Source organism: Rhinopithecus roxellana, chromosome 3 (assembly GCF_007565055.1).
Source record: "Rhinopithecus roxellana isolate Shanxi Qingling chromosome 3, ASM756505v1, whole genome shotgun sequence".
Classification (NCBI taxonomy): domain Eukaryota; kingdom Metazoa; phylum Chordata; class Mammalia; order Primates; family Cercopithecidae; genus Rhinopithecus; species Rhinopithecus roxellana.
This window is the reverse complement of record NC_044551.1, coordinates 48,946,615-48,963,942: the sequence shown is the minus strand read 5'-3', so window position 1 is coordinate 48,963,942 and position 17,328 is coordinate 48,946,615. Positions and strand designations below refer to the sequence as shown.

The following is a 17,328-nucleotide window of genomic DNA, read 5'->3' as shown; positions in this document are numbered from 1 at the left end:
TCCTCTAGACTTTGTGGATTTGAACCATTCTATGATGAAAGAGGTGATCAGTTCATGTTCAGAAGAATTCTGAATTGTGAATATTACTTTATCTCCCCCTGGTGGGATGAAGTGTCTCTAAATGCCAAGGACTTGGTAAGTGTAACCAAAACAAAATGAAACAAAATGAAATAAATTTATTTTTAATGAATTAATGGGCAGTACAATTTTTTTAAAATTTGCCCTTATTAATGTCATATTTTCTTTCAGTTTTAAAGTATTTTTAATAAAATTAGTTCATTAATATATTTTCCTTAGAGAATAAAAACTAGATATGTTTTTGACTCATCGCTAGTTGAATTATCATAAACTACAATTACTACAGTATTAATGAGCTTTTACTACCTGATAAGTATTAAAACCTTGCTTATGAAGGAAGCTGTGCTGGGTAAATTCAAACACAATTGACACAGAATTCTGTTTTAACATGGCTTGCAATTGCCTAGAATTTAGATATACTTCATTTCTTGTTTTTTTTTTTTTTTTTTTTTTTTGAGACAAGGTCTCACTGTCACCCAGGCTGGAGTGTAATGGCATGATCATGGCTCACTGTAGCCTCCAACTCCTGGGCTTAAGCAATCCTCCCACCTCAACCTCCTGAGTAGCTGGGACACAGGTGCATGCCACCACACCTGGCTAATTTTTAAATTGTTTTTGTAAATGTGGGATCTTGCTGTGTTGCCCAGGCTGGTCTCAAACTCTTGTCCTCAGGCGATCTTCCCACTTTGGCCTGCCAAAGTGCTGGGATTACAGGTGTGAGCCACTGTACCCAGCCTAGATATACTTCAAGGAAAACAATATTGCTTCCTGAAATTTCATTCAAATTTATTAAAATATCCTGATAGTAACATAAGTCCCACTATGTAGATTGGCATTATAAAAATGTTCCACTGTGTTAATAGTTCATTTTGTTTGTTTGTTTTTACATTGCTTCTCACTTAAGTTAATACTGACATTTGTTTGCATTCAGGAAATCCATACCTTCTGGGGAGGTCACTCACCACTTACAAAATATAGAGGATGGTAACATGAGATTGAAACATTTATCATCAATCCACTAGAGAAAAACCACACAGACATAATCGAAAGCTGACTTTTGAATCATAGAAGGTTAGATGTACAAGAGGACTAGATGCCTCCTAAGAGGCATCTAGATGTACAAGAGGACAATTATGTACAACATGCCTCTTAGATGTACAACATGCCTCTTAGGAGGCATCTAGTCCTCCTCTCATTTTAAAGATGAGAATGCTAAAGACCAGAGAGGTGAAATGACTGCTAAGGTCACACAGCTTCCCAGCAGAAAGACATTATTAGGGCTGATTCAGTTGTTCAGACTCCCTTTCCAGTGCTCTTTTTTCTTCAAGCATTTCTTCCTTACCCTCTGTGTTCCTTCATGGAACAGATTTCCTAAGGCTCATTGCTTTTCCAGCATGACTGGGAAGAGAAAGTCAGTGTGTGTGATGTGTGATATATATATATGTCATTGCAACTCCTTCCTCAAGTCATACCTCATGCTCCCAAACATCCCTTGAATCCATCCAGTTCTCTCCCCTGGACCACTGCCCCAACCTCCTATCTGATTTGCCTGCCTCTTCTCATACCTTTCTCAAATACAGTCTGCACAGGATTCAAAGGGATGGTCTTATAAATAAATCACATCATGTCCTTGTCCTGCTTTAAGAATCTTAGGATAAAATCCAAAACCCATAACAAGATCTACATGATGCTGCCTGGTCTGGGGCCTGCCACTCTCTCCTGTGCCATCACTCACTTCACATCTCTCTCCTTTGATCACTCTTCAGTCTAGTGCACCACATTTCTAGTTTATCATCAGCATATCTCAGGATATTGCCATGGCTCTTTCTTCTGCTCTGTAATGTTCTCTCTTTCTTCCTCCCCACCTTCTCCTCCATTACACATACACCCATACACACACACACACACACACACACACACACACACACACACACACACCTGGGTAACTCTTCTTCTCAAGCCCCAGCTGCCACTAGAGATCCCTTGGGAGGCATGGTCGGCCTTCCCCTTCAGTCCCTCCCACCTACAGTCGGTTCTTTCTGCCAAAATCTTCCTCTACCCCCTGCACTCCCCAGTTCATAACAGTCATCACATATATTTAATGGTCCTCCCTAATTAGATTTTAAGCTCTGAGGCAGGACAAAGCATGTGTACCCAGACCTTAGAACCACATGGGCATATAGTACAGACTCAGTAAATGTTCATTGGATGAAACAGTGGATCCAGAAGTACACCATGAAGTTTTAGAGTCTGACACACCTGGATTTAAGTGCCCCCTTTGTCATGTCCTGGAAATGTAACCTTGGGCTCATGATGTAACCTTGCCATGCTTTAGTTTTCTCATCTAGGATAATTGTACCTATCTCTAGGTTGTTGTGAGAATTAAGGAACATGATCTGTGTTAAGTAACTAATATCAACTAACTTAGTAATAGTGCTCTTATTTAGCCTTCCTTCCATTTCTTTTCACCCTTAATAAATATTAAGTGAATAAGAGGGTTAGCTTTGATGTTCCTTCATTCAGCTAGATCCCATGTTAGTTTATCACTGCTTAAAACTTCAGAACTGGGGCCGGGCGCGGTGGCTCAAGCCTGTAATCCCAGCACTTTGGGAGGCCGAGACGGGCGGATCACGAGGTCAGGAGATCGAGACCATCCTGGCTAACATGGTGAAACCCCGTCTCTACTAAAAAATACAAAAAATTAGCCGGGCGAGGTGGCGGGCGCCTGTAGTCCCAGCTACTCAGGAGGCTGAGGCAGGAGAATGGCGTGAACCCGGGAGGCGGAGCTTGCAGTGAGCTGAGATCCGGCCAATGCAGTCCAGCCCGGGCGACAGAGAGAGACTCCGTCTCAAAAAAAAAAAAAACAAAAAAAACAAAAAAAAAAACTTCAGAACTGGAAGAATCCTTGAGCTCCATAAATGTATACTTACGGAAAAAAAACCCACATCTGTTGTGTCATCGGCAGAGACTAAGTGCTGAGGAGTTGGGGAATTGGATGTAAGGGGTACCACAGGGTAATGGCGAGGTTTTGAGTGTGATTCTGACCTTCAGAAAGTTTCCTAACATTTCAGTTAGGATTATTATCAATATCTTCAAATGTAAAGATTAGCAATGGTGTATATAAATTTTTGGTGCACATTGACTTTCAATAAATGCTTTGCATTTTCATGAGGAAGATAGTAATGATGAGGGAGAGGAGAAAAATGATTCGAAAATAAAAAGAAAATACATAATTGTCAAAAATGTTGTAAGGATTAGGTCTTATTTACATAAAATTATTAATAGCCCTGTTCAACAGATGATAGCTATGACTACTATCAGATTTTTATTTACTACCATGCCTTCTTTCTCTTAACCATCCTGCCTTCCTCCATGTCCTCTCAGATTTTAAGCCTAAAAAGCCTCATGTCTCTGTCCACTACAAATCTAGCCCAAACACACATTCTTTGCAGAAAGGAAGTGAACAGAGAACCAGATAGTATTTATTCCTCATTTGCCTTGCCACCTGATTTCCTTGGCCTATGTTCACGTCTCCTTAGGTAATTAGAGGTAGAAAAGACCTGAGACTTACAACCACTCAAAGCTCCTTATTTTACACATGAGCAGGCCAAGGTACAGAGTGAGTGACCACCTTGGAGACGTCATGGTGTAAGTGGCCACAAGATGCACTCTGACATACACAGACCTGAGTTTAAATACAGGCTCCATCAATTCCAAATTGTCTGACCTGAGGCAAGTCACTAACTCTTTCTGAGCTTCCCTCCTTCCCTCATTTATGAATTGGCACTATTAGTTCCAAATGATAAGGCTACTGAAAGATGACATGAGTTTTTAAAAACTTATATATGCATCTAAGAAGCAATTACAAAGGAATTAAAGTGGAAATAAGTTTTAAAAACTTATATATGCATCTAAGAAACAATTACAAAGGAATGAAAGTGGAAATAAGATTCTGTAAGGAAAGGGCCTGAGGGGGTGTCCACAGGCAATTCATATGTTTGTCTATATCTAGGGTCACAAAAGTAGCGAGCGGCATAACCAGGGCTTGAATGCACTTCCTGACTCCCAATAGTCTCTACATCATATCAGGTCACCCCTACTAAGCCCAGGATTGTGGATTATTTTATTTGTTGACCTTCCTGGCAATTTATTGACTGCCCATCCTCACAAGCAGTAGTAAACCTCCAAGAATGGGCTGCCATTGATTGAATTCCATTCTTTAAGCAAATCATGCCCTCAAGCCACTGACTTCTTGGATTATAAAATGATGTTTAAATTCTAGGCTTAGTCTTTCAAGTACCCTCAAGGGGTTAGAAAGAACTATAAACCCCAAGATAGAAACATACGGTAGTATTCCGTAAGTGCTGGGATACTCTCCCTTTTGTTTGCCATTTAATCCCCACAGAAAGAATGATGATGCATGAATGATTCCATTCTGTTACCATAGAGATGTACTTTAAGTTCTGAATTCTAGGTGATTGTGAAGTGCAGCCCAGAATTATTTTGCTGGTTCTGCCTTAAAAGAACTTCCAGTCCACAGGCAAGTGAGGAGCTGTTTCTTGACTTCTGTTGGAAAGCCATCTGCTACTTTGGGGGTACATGGCCCCGTCTTCTCAGACTCCCTCAGCTACTGCTATCTGAAGCCATTCCTACCTACAGTAGGACTTAAACAATTTTTTTTCTAACATATATTTAGTGGTACTGCTGTGAAATAGAATAAGACCTGCAAGTTTGTAAGCTGAGGGCAAGCCCAGGTCATCATAAAAACCTCGCTAAGTTTATGGTTCTTTATTATTTCAGGTCAGAAAATTAATTGTTTTGGATCCAAAGAAACGGCTGACTACCTTTCAAGCTCTCCAGCATCCGTGGGTCACAGGTAAAGCAGCCAATTTTGTACACATGGATACCGCTCAAAAGAAGCTTCAAGAATTCAATGCCCGGCGTAAACTTAAGGTAAGATAGCATATATTTTGTTTTGTTTTCAAAAAAAATTATCTCATCTTGATCTATCAATAATAGTTCTAATGTTCTTCATCTAATACTATTATTTATTTTTTAAGGCACCAGGGCAAATCCTGCTTTGAAATTCCAATAAGGCTGACACAAAGCTACTTAAGTTTTCTTATACTCTTATAAGGAATTCATGATTAATAAAGGGAATTTATTTTAAGTTGATATTTACATACCAAATATATTATTGCTGCTTCTCATCTAATTAAAGTGTACTGCTTAAACAGCATTGTTCAGGAAAAACTGATATTCAGAAAATTGTTTTATTGCAGGATATGTAAAACTTGGGGAACAATTTTTGAAACTATGTTTACTAATATAGATAAATAATTACTTGACAAAAATTTAAAAATTTAAGTGATATAGTAAATTACTTATCATTTTATATGGTACCTATGGAATAGAGATTAGGAGCTTTTCTATTACATAACTGTGTTTAGGACTAACTATGTAAGTAGAGGATCTCAGAGAGCAGCTAAGGGTCAGAATTAGGGTCCTATGCCGCCATTGCTTACAGTCTGATACAGAGTAAACAAATCTGAAAGGTTCCATAGTCAAATTAATTATAAATACCCCAAATTAAATAGTATTGACTTAACCTAGGATTTGTCAAGCTAGTTTGATTATGGAACTCTTGTATCCCCATGATGATATCCATATGGTAAAAACTACTAACATCCACAGAACTAGTGTTCCATAAAACAAATACACTAGGAAACACAGTTTAAAATTTTCAAAAATTGGTTAGTCACAGGTAAACACATGTACTCAGGCTTTCAGTTGTCCAGACGGTTAAATACACTAATTTGTATTTAATTAGAGATTAAAGAGGTTTTACCGTTTATTCTCCAAATTTTATTTTGGCAAACATGTAGGAATAAGGTACTTTGAAAACTTTAAAACTAACCTATAAAATAGAATCCCTAAAAGCAAAGCTGGGGTTGAGCTCTGATTTGGGGTGTTAAAGCAGAGGTAACACTTGACACTCTTCTGTTTCCAATCAGGCAGCGGTGAAGGCTGTGGTGGCCTCTTCCCGGCTGGGAAGTGCCAGCAGCAGCCATGGCAGCATCCAGGAGAGCCACAAGGCTAGCCGAGACCCTTCTCCAATCCAAGACGGCAACGAGGACATGAAAGCTATTCCAGAAGGAGAGAAAATTCAAAGCGATGGGGCCCAAGCCGCAGTTAAGGGGGCACAGGCTGAGCTGATGAAGGTGCAAGCCTTAGAGAAAGTTAAAGGTTCAGATATAAATGCTGAAGAGGCCCCCAGGATGGTGCCCAAGGCAGTGGAGGATGGGATAAAGGTGGCTGACCTGGAACTAGAGGAGGGCCTAGCAGAGGAGAAGCTGAAGACTGTGGAGGAAGTAGCAGCTCCCAGGGAAGGGCAAGGAAGCTCTGCTGTGGGCTTTGAAGTTCCACAGCAAGATGTGATCCTGCCAGAGTACTAAACCAGCTTCCTTCAGATCTGGAAGTCTAATACCGGCATTTTATGTACTTTGTCCTTCAGCAAGGAAGGTGTGGAAGCATGATATGTACTATAGTGATTCTGTTTTTGAGGTGCAAAAAAAAATACATATATACCAGTTGGTAATTCTAACTTCAATGCATGTGACTGCTTTATGAAAATAATAGTGTCTTCTATGGCATGTAATGGATACCTGATACCGATGAGTTAAATTTTGCAAGTAAACACAACATAACACTTAAAAACATACATTTTCAGCAACCAGTGGCACATATTTGAAGTGAATAGTAGCACATTGTTTTTGCTTTGAAAACCTAGCCATCCTACATCCTTTGGATTTCTTCACAAGGCAGTAATTCCTTTGAACTACTGCTTAGCTTATATTAGGCAGTGCTAAAAGACATGTTCCCATAAGTTTTACAACATTTTACTTTTTATCATTGATGGGTTCAAACTGTTTACAAGGAGAAGCTTATAGATATACTTGTACATATGTGCAAAAAAAAAAAAAAAAAAAAAAAAAACAATCCACTTGCAATGGTAAGAAATTGAAGTATCCTTTAAAGGCCATGAAGCCATATGTCCCTAAAGCTTGTGTGTGGAGAATGCTTTATTTTATTCTTATTTATATATACTATATTAATAATAACCAAAATGTTCTAAGATTCTGCCATTTTACAATCCTGGAGGAAGTAATTTACAAACTCATGCTGAGTTTCATTCTTTCCTTCACCTGCTCTCCAATAAGATGACTTTCTGATAGACAAAGCTTAGGGCGTAATAAAGAAACAGGGAAGAAAAGAAGGTAAGACCTGTACTTAAACTGATGAAGATAAGATTGATTCCTTGTCATTTTCCAGATAAAATTGTATTTACTCATGAATTTATACAAATTTACAGATAAGAACATTTTAATGGATAAACTCTATAATTATCAAGGTTCAAATATTTACAAAAATCTATTTCACAGGTTAGTGCCAAAATGTCTTAATAGAGTAGGAATAATATTCTGTTATAAGATTATTAATTATTGACTTTAATAGAGTAAGAAAACATTATTCTTTACCAAAGCTCTTTTTTTATCCAATTGATGGTTATCGACACAGTGTCACTTATAAACTAAAATTCTTTATGAAAAGCTAGTATGTCTTTTTCTCATATTTGGAATGAAAGTACCCACATTTTACAATGTAGTATTGAGAATGTGCCTGCCAAGAAATTTAGCACAATGCAATTTATTTACCTTAAAAAACAAACAAAAACAAAAATAAAGAAAAATACAGATTTCAAATCAGTCTCTTTTAAAAAGCTGGAACATTAGACCTAATATTTTATTATGATTTTTCCCAGAATAAATATAATTTCTCCTTGACTTTCATAGAAACACTTTCCCCTTATAGAAATTGCACTAAGTATCTCCAATTTATTTCTAGTTTGAGTTGAAATGAATATTTTATCAGATTAATTATGTGTCTATTTTTGGTGGGTTAATTTTAAAAAGAATTCATTTTAAAAAATAATTATTTTCAGAGACCAAATTAAAGACAATAAAAAATGACTATCACATAAAATTCCTCATTAAAAAAAGAGATCTTAAATTATGTTGGCTCTCCCTCAAAACTATTAAATTAGAAAATGAAATTAAAGCTCCAGGTTGTAGAGGCTGTTGGACCTCAGTTGACATTCTTCTTTTCAATCACAAATCTCCCTCTACTACTATTCTCATGGGAGGGAAACAAGGTAGGACTTCTTCTCTTTCATAGTTTAAGAATCTAACAGGTCATTGATATGGAGCCCCGAAGAGGCACAACATCTGGGCTCAGAAGGTTATTTTTTGTTTTGTTTTATTTGTACTATCTAGTAGAGAGCACTTTTCTTATTCCCTCTGTCCTTCCTTCCTCGTTTAATTATTCCCTCTCAGAATTCCCATGTTGCCCATTATAAGGGGCTTACTGTTTTTAACCTTTAAGAATGCCTTCTTTATTAAGCATTAAGATTTCCATTTAAGAGGATCAATTTCCTGTTGTACTTTTTACCACGAGACTGAACACACACACACACACACACACACACACACACACACACGTGTATGTATTGGAAGAGCAAAGAGAGGGTAGGGGGTCTTGTTAGAAAGTGGCACTTAGCTGAAAGATCAGAACACATCATTCCTCCCTGCTCACCCCCATACTGTTCCAAGGGCAGTTGTTACATTATTCCCACACTACGGTAGGGCTGACTGCATTCGTTGGCCCTGTGAACTATAGAAACAACATTGCAAATACCTTGGCCAATGTGTATTTTAGAATTTACTAATTTAAATGAGTGCATATTACCACTCCTGGACATGAGTACTCAAGAGTTGAGGATAATTCCCTCTATCTTTTTAAACCTATAAACTACATTTTTTAAAAATCAATGGGAGTTTTAAATTTTGACTCATGTTAGAGATTAGATTCTGATAATGACTATATAGTGACTAATTTCGTTGTTTCAGTAGGAACAAGTCAAACTTTCAAAAACATTGGTCATTTCAGTCAAATTATTCAAAGATTTCATATATATGCATCCTAAGTTAGGATATTTATGTTAACATTTTTGAAAGAACAGCCAATGTTTATATTGCTTGTTAAAATGGAATGTATTGTCTATCTCAAAGATTACTTAGCTAAATAATAGTAGACAGATTTATTTTAACAAAATACTTCATAATATCACTCCTAATTGGCAATATAGTCACAAAGCAAAATAATTAAAATTTCAGCAAACAATAAATTACATTTTGCATTTTAGAGCTAACAATTATCACATTACATTATGGGTTTTTATTTTGAGATAAGTTCAGATACATAGCATAAACTAGGTTTTGTTATTTTTTTCTTTTAACCATGAAGGACAGTCTTGAATTATTTCCCCCATTAACAAAGTCTAATTGGAATCCAGTATTTTTTCTCAAACTGTAATTTCACTTGTCCCAGGACACATAAATAGGTAAAAATTAGAATAATATGGTTGTAGAACTTAACTGTCCACAACAAGTGCATTATATAAATATAAATATAATGCAAGCACGTCATTTAAGATTTTCTATTAGTCACATTTGAAGAAAAATAGATGAAATTATAGTATTTTTAATCCAATTCATCCAAATTATTCTATCAATATATAGGTAATATTAAAATTTAATTAGATATTTTGAATTCTTTATTTTTATACTGTTTTCAAAATCAGGAGTGTATGTTAGGCCTTTGGTACATCAAGTGCTCAATAGTCACATGTGGCTAGTGGCTACCATATTAGACAGCACTGGTCTAGATACTTTTTATTTTAAGCAAAGTGACACTTGAAGTTCTATGCTTAGATTTAAGTGGCCTGTTTTCACATTGAGGAGCTGGTGGGAGGCCAAAAAGAAAGTGTTTCAGAAATGTTACACACTGAGTAAAAGCTTATTGACCACTCCTGCCCATTCATGTGCTTCAGAGGGGAAAGGATTCCTAACATGACTTCAAGGAACAACATTTTCCTGGGCATTACTAAATTATCTCCTGACTAATCCCTCTGATTCCTGATGGGCCCTGGAGTCTTGACTACAGCCTAGAGTCTCCTGAGTACTGCCATGATGCCAATAGTATTCTTGCTTACCAAAATCTACTGTCAGCCAACCATGTGTCTTCATTCAGGAAGGACTGCACACAGAATCTGATTTTGAGGCCTGGATTAAGCTGCATGCCATCCTTGTATCACAGGCAATATGTCTTTCTGGAAATCTACTGAACTATACAAAATCTGCATGATGAAGATTGTGTAATGATGGTGATATCATGCCAGTTATCCTCAAAATGGGAATATGACCATTAGCTGGCATTTTTAGATTTCCTTAGAAGGGTTTAATCAACACTGCCATTATGCATGGATTTAACAAAAGACTTTTGAAAATTTTTTACATACTGATTTTAGAATAATCCTCAAGGTTCTGTAGTCATTTTTAGTGGAAGACTTAAAAAGAAAGGAACAATTTTTACTGTGACTTCAATTTCATAGTATTTTAAACATATTTTGTAATTCGGAATGTTTAGCAATCCCTGTGTCCTGTTTCACATGCATGGTACCTGATAGTGGGTTGCCTACAGGCTGAAGATTTGGAGAGAGCCATTGTGTTTCATAAATCAGTTTTTATTGCACAGAAGCAGCTGGTTGTATGTCAAGTTGGAAAAAGAAAAGTAAATGCCAGAAAAGGCAAAGGATAAACTTAGTAAGCCATTTATTTTGTTTTAGAATTGTTTTTGCAAAGCAAATTTTTTTTTAAAAAAGGCCAACAAAGTGAATCAGCACTAGCATTTTCTTGATGAAGTTTGACTCAATGTATAATTAACAAATATACATAGCAGAGTCAATCATAGTGCCATTATGTCACTTATTTGTCATTGCAAAGTATTCAGTCTTGTTGTCTAGATTTACTTTAGATGGTGCAAAATTTCCAGACAGTAACCTATGTAAAAGGATTTGTAATTTCCTTGTAATTCCTGCCTATTAGTCCATATTCTAATTTCCTTATGTTCATCACTGATATGTTCCTGATCAGGGTCATTGCTAATAGTTGAGCACTTACTGGTTGAACACTGTTTAATGGTTAGATGTTATGTGTGTCTGCATTTAAAAAAAATGTACATGTTATTTCATTATTGGTATTATAATATTCATAACCACATGATAAACAGAAATGTACTCAATAATTTCCTATAAAATTTTCCAAAGTGCTTTTATTCCCCTGACACACTCAGGGTGAATTTTTGGCTCCTTGGCAAATTAAAAAAAAAAAAAGGAGTGAGACCACTGGAGAGAAATCAGCCAGCCACCCACAGTAACCAAGTTCAGCATTTCCTCTTTCTGTATTTTGATCAATATATTAAGAGCAAGTTTTGTCATTATTACTCCTTGTGGATATTACCTGAAATCAAATAATATAATCTCAGCTCATAGAACTTAGCCATTTCTATACTTATCTTGGAGAGCAATAACAAACTTGATTAATTTATGTTTGGTTATTTAAAATTCCAACTTTCATATATGCTCTGTGATGTACTCAAGACAATTGGATTGTGTGATATTAACTTCAAGAACTCAGTCTGTTTCCTGTCATCTGGATCAGAAGTCCACCAGGGCAAAATAGAAGCCTTGCCGAGAAAGTGAACCATCTTACTCCTTCAAAGGAATCAGATATTGCTCTAGAGAAGACTCCAGGCATTGACCTGGTTGAGCTCAAATGAGCCAAGTGGGAGAAAACCTCTTCTCATCCTCTGATTGAAAGTGATACAATTTGAATATTGGTATATTGTCATTGGTCAATAATGGAAAAATGAGATTCCACCAGTGGGTTGCTCCTTTCCTGTCTTGGTTTGCTATGCCTTATCCCAGATCAGTGTTTTGTTCCATCCCTATGGCCATCAGGCTTGTCCTCTAAAGCCTTGACAGGAGCATCCCAGACTGGAGAAATGCAGGGTATTTGTGGCCCAGAATTTTGTTTGAAACTCTAAACAGCAATGCTAAGACTGCAAAATTACACTATTCTAAACAGTTGTTTTCAGCTCATTTTGAAGATTGACCTGGAAAACACATGGATATAGAATATATACATTTAATCTTTGCTTGTGATTCATTGTGTCAAAAATGACATTTAATTTTCACTCTGATTAATCTTTATTTTCAATATAAAAGATTTCAGGCTACTTAAATACAGGACTTTGTATTCCAGTTTTTGAAAGCTATTGTTTTCCCTAAGCTCTCTCTCAACTCTGACAGTTTGTGAATGATAAAAATTTACTAGGTTTGTCCTTTCCTTGATAGATGTAGAGCAGTTCATCTGTTTTGTAAAGGTACAATTAAGTATAACTATAGGCTAGGCATAATGGCTCACGCCTGTAATCCCAACACTTTGGGAGGCCGAGGTGGGCAGATCACCTGAGGTCAGGAGACCAGTCTGGCCAACGTAGTGAAACCCCTAATACAAAAATTAGCTGGACGTGGTGGCACGCACCTGTAATCTCAGCTACTCAGGAGGCTGAGGCAGGAGAATCCCTTGAAGCCGGGAGGCAGAGGTTGCAGTGAGCCAAAATTGCGCCACTGCACTCCAGCCTGGGCAACAAGAGCGAAACTCCATCCAAAAAAAAAAATATATATATATATATATATACACACACACACATTTTTGATATATATGATTATAAATTGAACACTATCATCTCACACTGCCTCCTTTTAACCTGACCTATTTGATATGCCTACAATACAGTTAATATGCAACAGTATAGAGAACAAATAGCATATTCATAATTTGTGATTTTGTTTTTGTTTTGTTACCCTTAAGTCTCACTAATATTTTAAAAGTCCTCCATAAGCCAAAAGAACGTTGTAACATGTCCATTTACTAAGTAGTTAGGCCTAAACATTGTAATGCTAGTCCATTCCATGTCCAACAGATGTTGCTGTGTTTCCTTCAATATTTTTAAATGTGAGTTTAGTGAGTGGGTACAGCTGAGTTGGGGTTTCAGTAATTTCTTATGCCCAATGAACTAAAGGTATCAGTAAAAGGGATTATTAGTAAACAAATTAGTTATTTATGCTCTTACTTGTTTGAATGTCATTCATTTTATCTCTCGTCTTTGAGATACACACATTAAAACTTCTGTGTGTATTTTTTTAAAGAGTAATTTCCACATAATTCCCCAAGAACTGAACTCGAATTTCCAAAAAACAGTTTTCAGAACTCAAGCAACCTATGATTCACAGAGCAAATCTACCAAAGCTCCATTTTTATTGGAACACAGGCATGCTCATTTATGTACATATTGTTTGTGGCTGCTTCTATGTTGCCAAGGCAGAGTTGAGTACTTTCAACAGAGGCCATATGAACCGCAAAGCCTAAAATGTTTATCTGGCCCCTTACAGTAAAACAATGACCCTGGGTTTTCATGGCACCCCAGTGCCTTTTTGGTGACCTGCAGGAATACAGATTCCTATATTCCAGTTTTTTTTTCCTCCTTAGCTTAAGGTTCGTATTCCCATTTGCTTCTTAGGAAGTTAGGAAAATCTTGTTTTATGTTGCAGATGCTCTCACAACAGTAATTGTGCAGGAGATACAACTTAGTGAAATTTTCCTATAGAACTAAAAACTCAAAATTGCATCACTCCTGAAAAAAAGAAATTTAGAGTATGAACTGAGTTGGTTGAGAGTGGAATTAAACAGATTTCTAGCACTTTGAGCATGTTTTAGAAATTTGATCCTTACATTTAAAATTATGTAAATGACGTCTTTCACTGGCATTTGCTCACATTTAAGTCAAGCTACAGCTGTTACTTACTAAGCTAAGAAATGAGAAGATCCCTTTGGTTCTGAATCTCTCATAATATTCTGAAGTAATTTCTTTTTTTTTTTTTTGTTTTTTTGTTTTTTTTTTTTTTTTGAGAAGGAGTCTCGCTCTATGGCCCAGGCTGGAGTGCAGTGGCCGGATCTCAGCTCACTGCAAGCTCCGCCTCCCGGGTTTACACCATTCTCCTGCCTCAGCCTCCCGAGTAGCTGGGACTACAGGCGCCTGCCACCTCGCCCGGCTAGTTTTTTGTATATTTTTTTTTTTTTTTTTTTTTTTTTAGTAGAGATGGGGTTTCACGGTGTTAGCCAGGATGGTCTCGATCTCCTGACCTCGTGATCCACCTGTCTCGGCCTCCCAAAGTGCTGGGATTACAGGCTTGAGCCACCGCGCCCGGCAGTAATTTCTATCAGTTGAATTTTCATTAATCATTTTAGGAAATATGTTTTATTTTGTGGCATTATATGACAACGACTTTCTCATCAATAGCTCAGGGAATACGCAAACAGTCAGCTCTTTTATGTAAGAAAGCCACTTTCTAATCCCCACACTTTCCTGAGTGTTACAAATTTCATTTCTTTGAAAAGGGAGGGCCTGGAGTAAATGCTTTCCTTTGCTTTCCTTACATATTTAGAAATCCAAGAAGGGCCCTTGTCTTAGTCTATTTCTGTCACAGAGAAATTGATCATTCCAAAATATCTACCTTAAGGGAAGCTAGTGACCGAGATACGGAGAAAAACATCGGCGTTCATGACTTTTGTGTTTCCGTTTGACTTTCAACATCTGTAACCAAAAGGTCACAAATGAAATACTGAGTAGAAAATGCAATATCAACTTATTAGGAGTACCTAAAATTATCTCTAAATAACATACTGTTTTCTCTAAACTATTGCAGCAGTCAATAATATAGCCACTAGGATATACACACTGTAGAACTCAGAATAAAATATATGAATCATCTGCTAGTCTTCATGGTTATGTGTAGCAGAGACTTTACTGGAATGAGACAGGGGAAAGATAACAAAATGTAGATTAGGATTCCACATTCCCCCTGTCCATCTTCTTGATTGCTCAGTTTGAAGACACTCATTGATGGACAAATACTTTAGAAATGAATAGACTAAAGTCAATAGCTAATGTTTCTCCCAGAAACAAAACAACATAGTTTAGGGGATATTAGGCCTACATCCTAACCACACTTTAAGGAAATGATTTCCTGCTTCCCAAGGAGCAGCCCACTCTAGGAACCATTTTCCCAGTAAACTTTCACTGAGAAACTATTATATGCCACGGAGGAGTCAAAGATGAATTAAATCCAATGCTACCCTCCAGGAGTGAGCTTTGTAGTTGAGAGAAAAGCCAACCCTACAGATAAACCTGTACATATACCACCTATGCTACATTTAGGTAGATGATAAGCCCTAGGAATGAAAAGAGGGAAAAGCTCCCTTTTGCCAGGAATGATGAAGGAAAGCTTTATGGAAACACAGGCTGTATATGAAAGATGGGTGAATCTTTGCAGGTAGGTAATAAGTAGGGGGCATGTCTGGCTGAGAACCAGCCTGATCACAGAGTGGAAAAATGAAAGGCAGAGGTGAAGGAATAATAATAAATGTGAAAGGCTGAAATACACAGGGAAGTGTTGCCAGTGTGCAGCAGAATCTCATTTTGTGCAAAATTGAATTAGACATACTTCCTTGCTTCTTTCTTATTCTGGGTAGGTACATGTGCAGCCTTTCCTCAGAGCATCTAGCCTGACATACTTGGCTCATCTGCTGTGCTTCTAAGCCGAATAAAAATCATCAAACACATCGAAGATATTTTTGGGAGTCACCAGGTTAAAGCAAACCTCAGTCACTGAAAGGAAAAACTGCATTGGCCAGGTCTCCACTGACAAAACAGAGTAAACGATAGTATGATAGACGTCAAGTTTTGCAAGACTCCAATTTCTGAAAAACATCTTGTGACTCCAAAAAATCATGTACTTCCTAAAATGTTGCCAGTGGAGGACCAAATCAAGGTTATTGTGGACATCATTTTTTCAACCTTTTCCGTTATTTGACCTGAATAGGCAATCCCCCAGGATTTCTGATTGAATTCTACCTGAAAGTTTAGATTTCAAAAGACAACCTGTAGGAAGCTAAGTCTCAGACAACAAAATTTAAAACGATCAGAACTTGTTTCTCCAAACATCAAGCTGCTCCTGTCAAGTCCTTTTTCATCTCTCCCTTTTGTCCCTTTACATACTCTTTTGTAAATTCATTTTGATATCATTTATTGCAAGCAGTATTTTTACATCCATCTTCAAGAAACATGTTTTGGGAGACATTTAGAATCAACTAAAAGTGTGTGTACGTTTAGTTGTCTTGCCTCTTTATTTCAGATAATGCCTGTGATTAGTGAATGGCGGCATTATTCCTGAAGACAAATAAAATGAAGGAAGATAGGGACAGAGATTGACTGTCATTTGAATGATGGAAGAGAAGCTAAGAAGTAGAATTACTGTGAGGTTACAGAAATCGTAAGTTAGCAGACACTGAGAAAGGAAAACTTCCTACTTGGGCTTTTCAGGCTTATGTGATATTATCTGGATGTGTTTTCTAGTCTTTCCTAAAGGAGAAATTTTTATTCCTGGGTTGCTGAAATCTTTCTGGACTAAAAGGATATAAGCAGCTCAATAGCAGCATAGAGGATTAGAGTAAAGGAACAGCACTGCATACAGGAAACCTAAATCTCCAATAGTTTAGGCTGCAAGTCCTTAGCCAAACACAAGAGCATGTAAGATTTGGAGGACAAAGTATAAATATTTTAAGTTTGCATAACCAAGATTATAGGCTACCTTCCCAACTTCTAATTGAAGAGCACTGAAAACGGAGCTGTGAACACTTCATTTTTAAAACCTGACAACATGGTGCTATTGACTACTTAATACAAAGATATATTACAATATTTTTAGGTAAACATATTAAGTGTGGCCTGGGCATAAATGTACATACAGAAAATGTTTGTAGAGAATTCATCAAAATCATGCCCATTTACTGTTGTAGAGCTACAGTATTCTTCAATGGTGGTGACTGACCAGTGAGTTTCTACTTCCTACAGATGGGACACAACAGTCGTGGGCTGTCTCAACTGCCCAAAGCCTGAGGCAGACCACATGAGAGCTGTGGCTTCTTCTTGGATTCAGGTTGGATAACCCAAATCAATGACTAAATATGTACATTTTGAGGGCGGTTGGGGGGTGTTTTCCAGGAACTTGAAGAGTACATGACATTATAGAAAATGGGTGTTGGAAGACTAATTGTAGAAATTTGACCGGAGGGCCAATGTTACTTTGTGTAAGTTCACTCAGACATGTCAGAACATGCCCAAAGAAGCCTATACCTTGCTGCTGGGAAATGTAAAGCAGTTTGCATG

General features: G+C 37.2%; 1 protein-coding gene across 1 annotated transcript in view; it reads left to right on the top strand.

The window, feature by feature from the left end:
- Window positions 1-12,231, top strand: part of CAMK4 (calcium/calmodulin dependent protein kinase IV) — a 272,059-nt gene extending 259,828 nt beyond the window's left edge. Inside the window, exons 9-11 of the mRNA XM_030927210.1 lie at window positions 9-135; window positions 4,879-5,031; window positions 6,093-12,231. Coding sequence (XP_030783070.1) covers window positions 9-135; window positions 4,879-5,031; window positions 6,093-6,533 — 721 coding nt within the window. The 3' untranslated portion in view covers window positions 6,534-12,231. The remainder of the gene's footprint in view (window positions 1-8; window positions 136-4,878; window positions 5,032-6,092) is intronic.
- The last annotated feature ends 5,097 nt before the right edge of the window (window positions 12,232-17,328 follow it).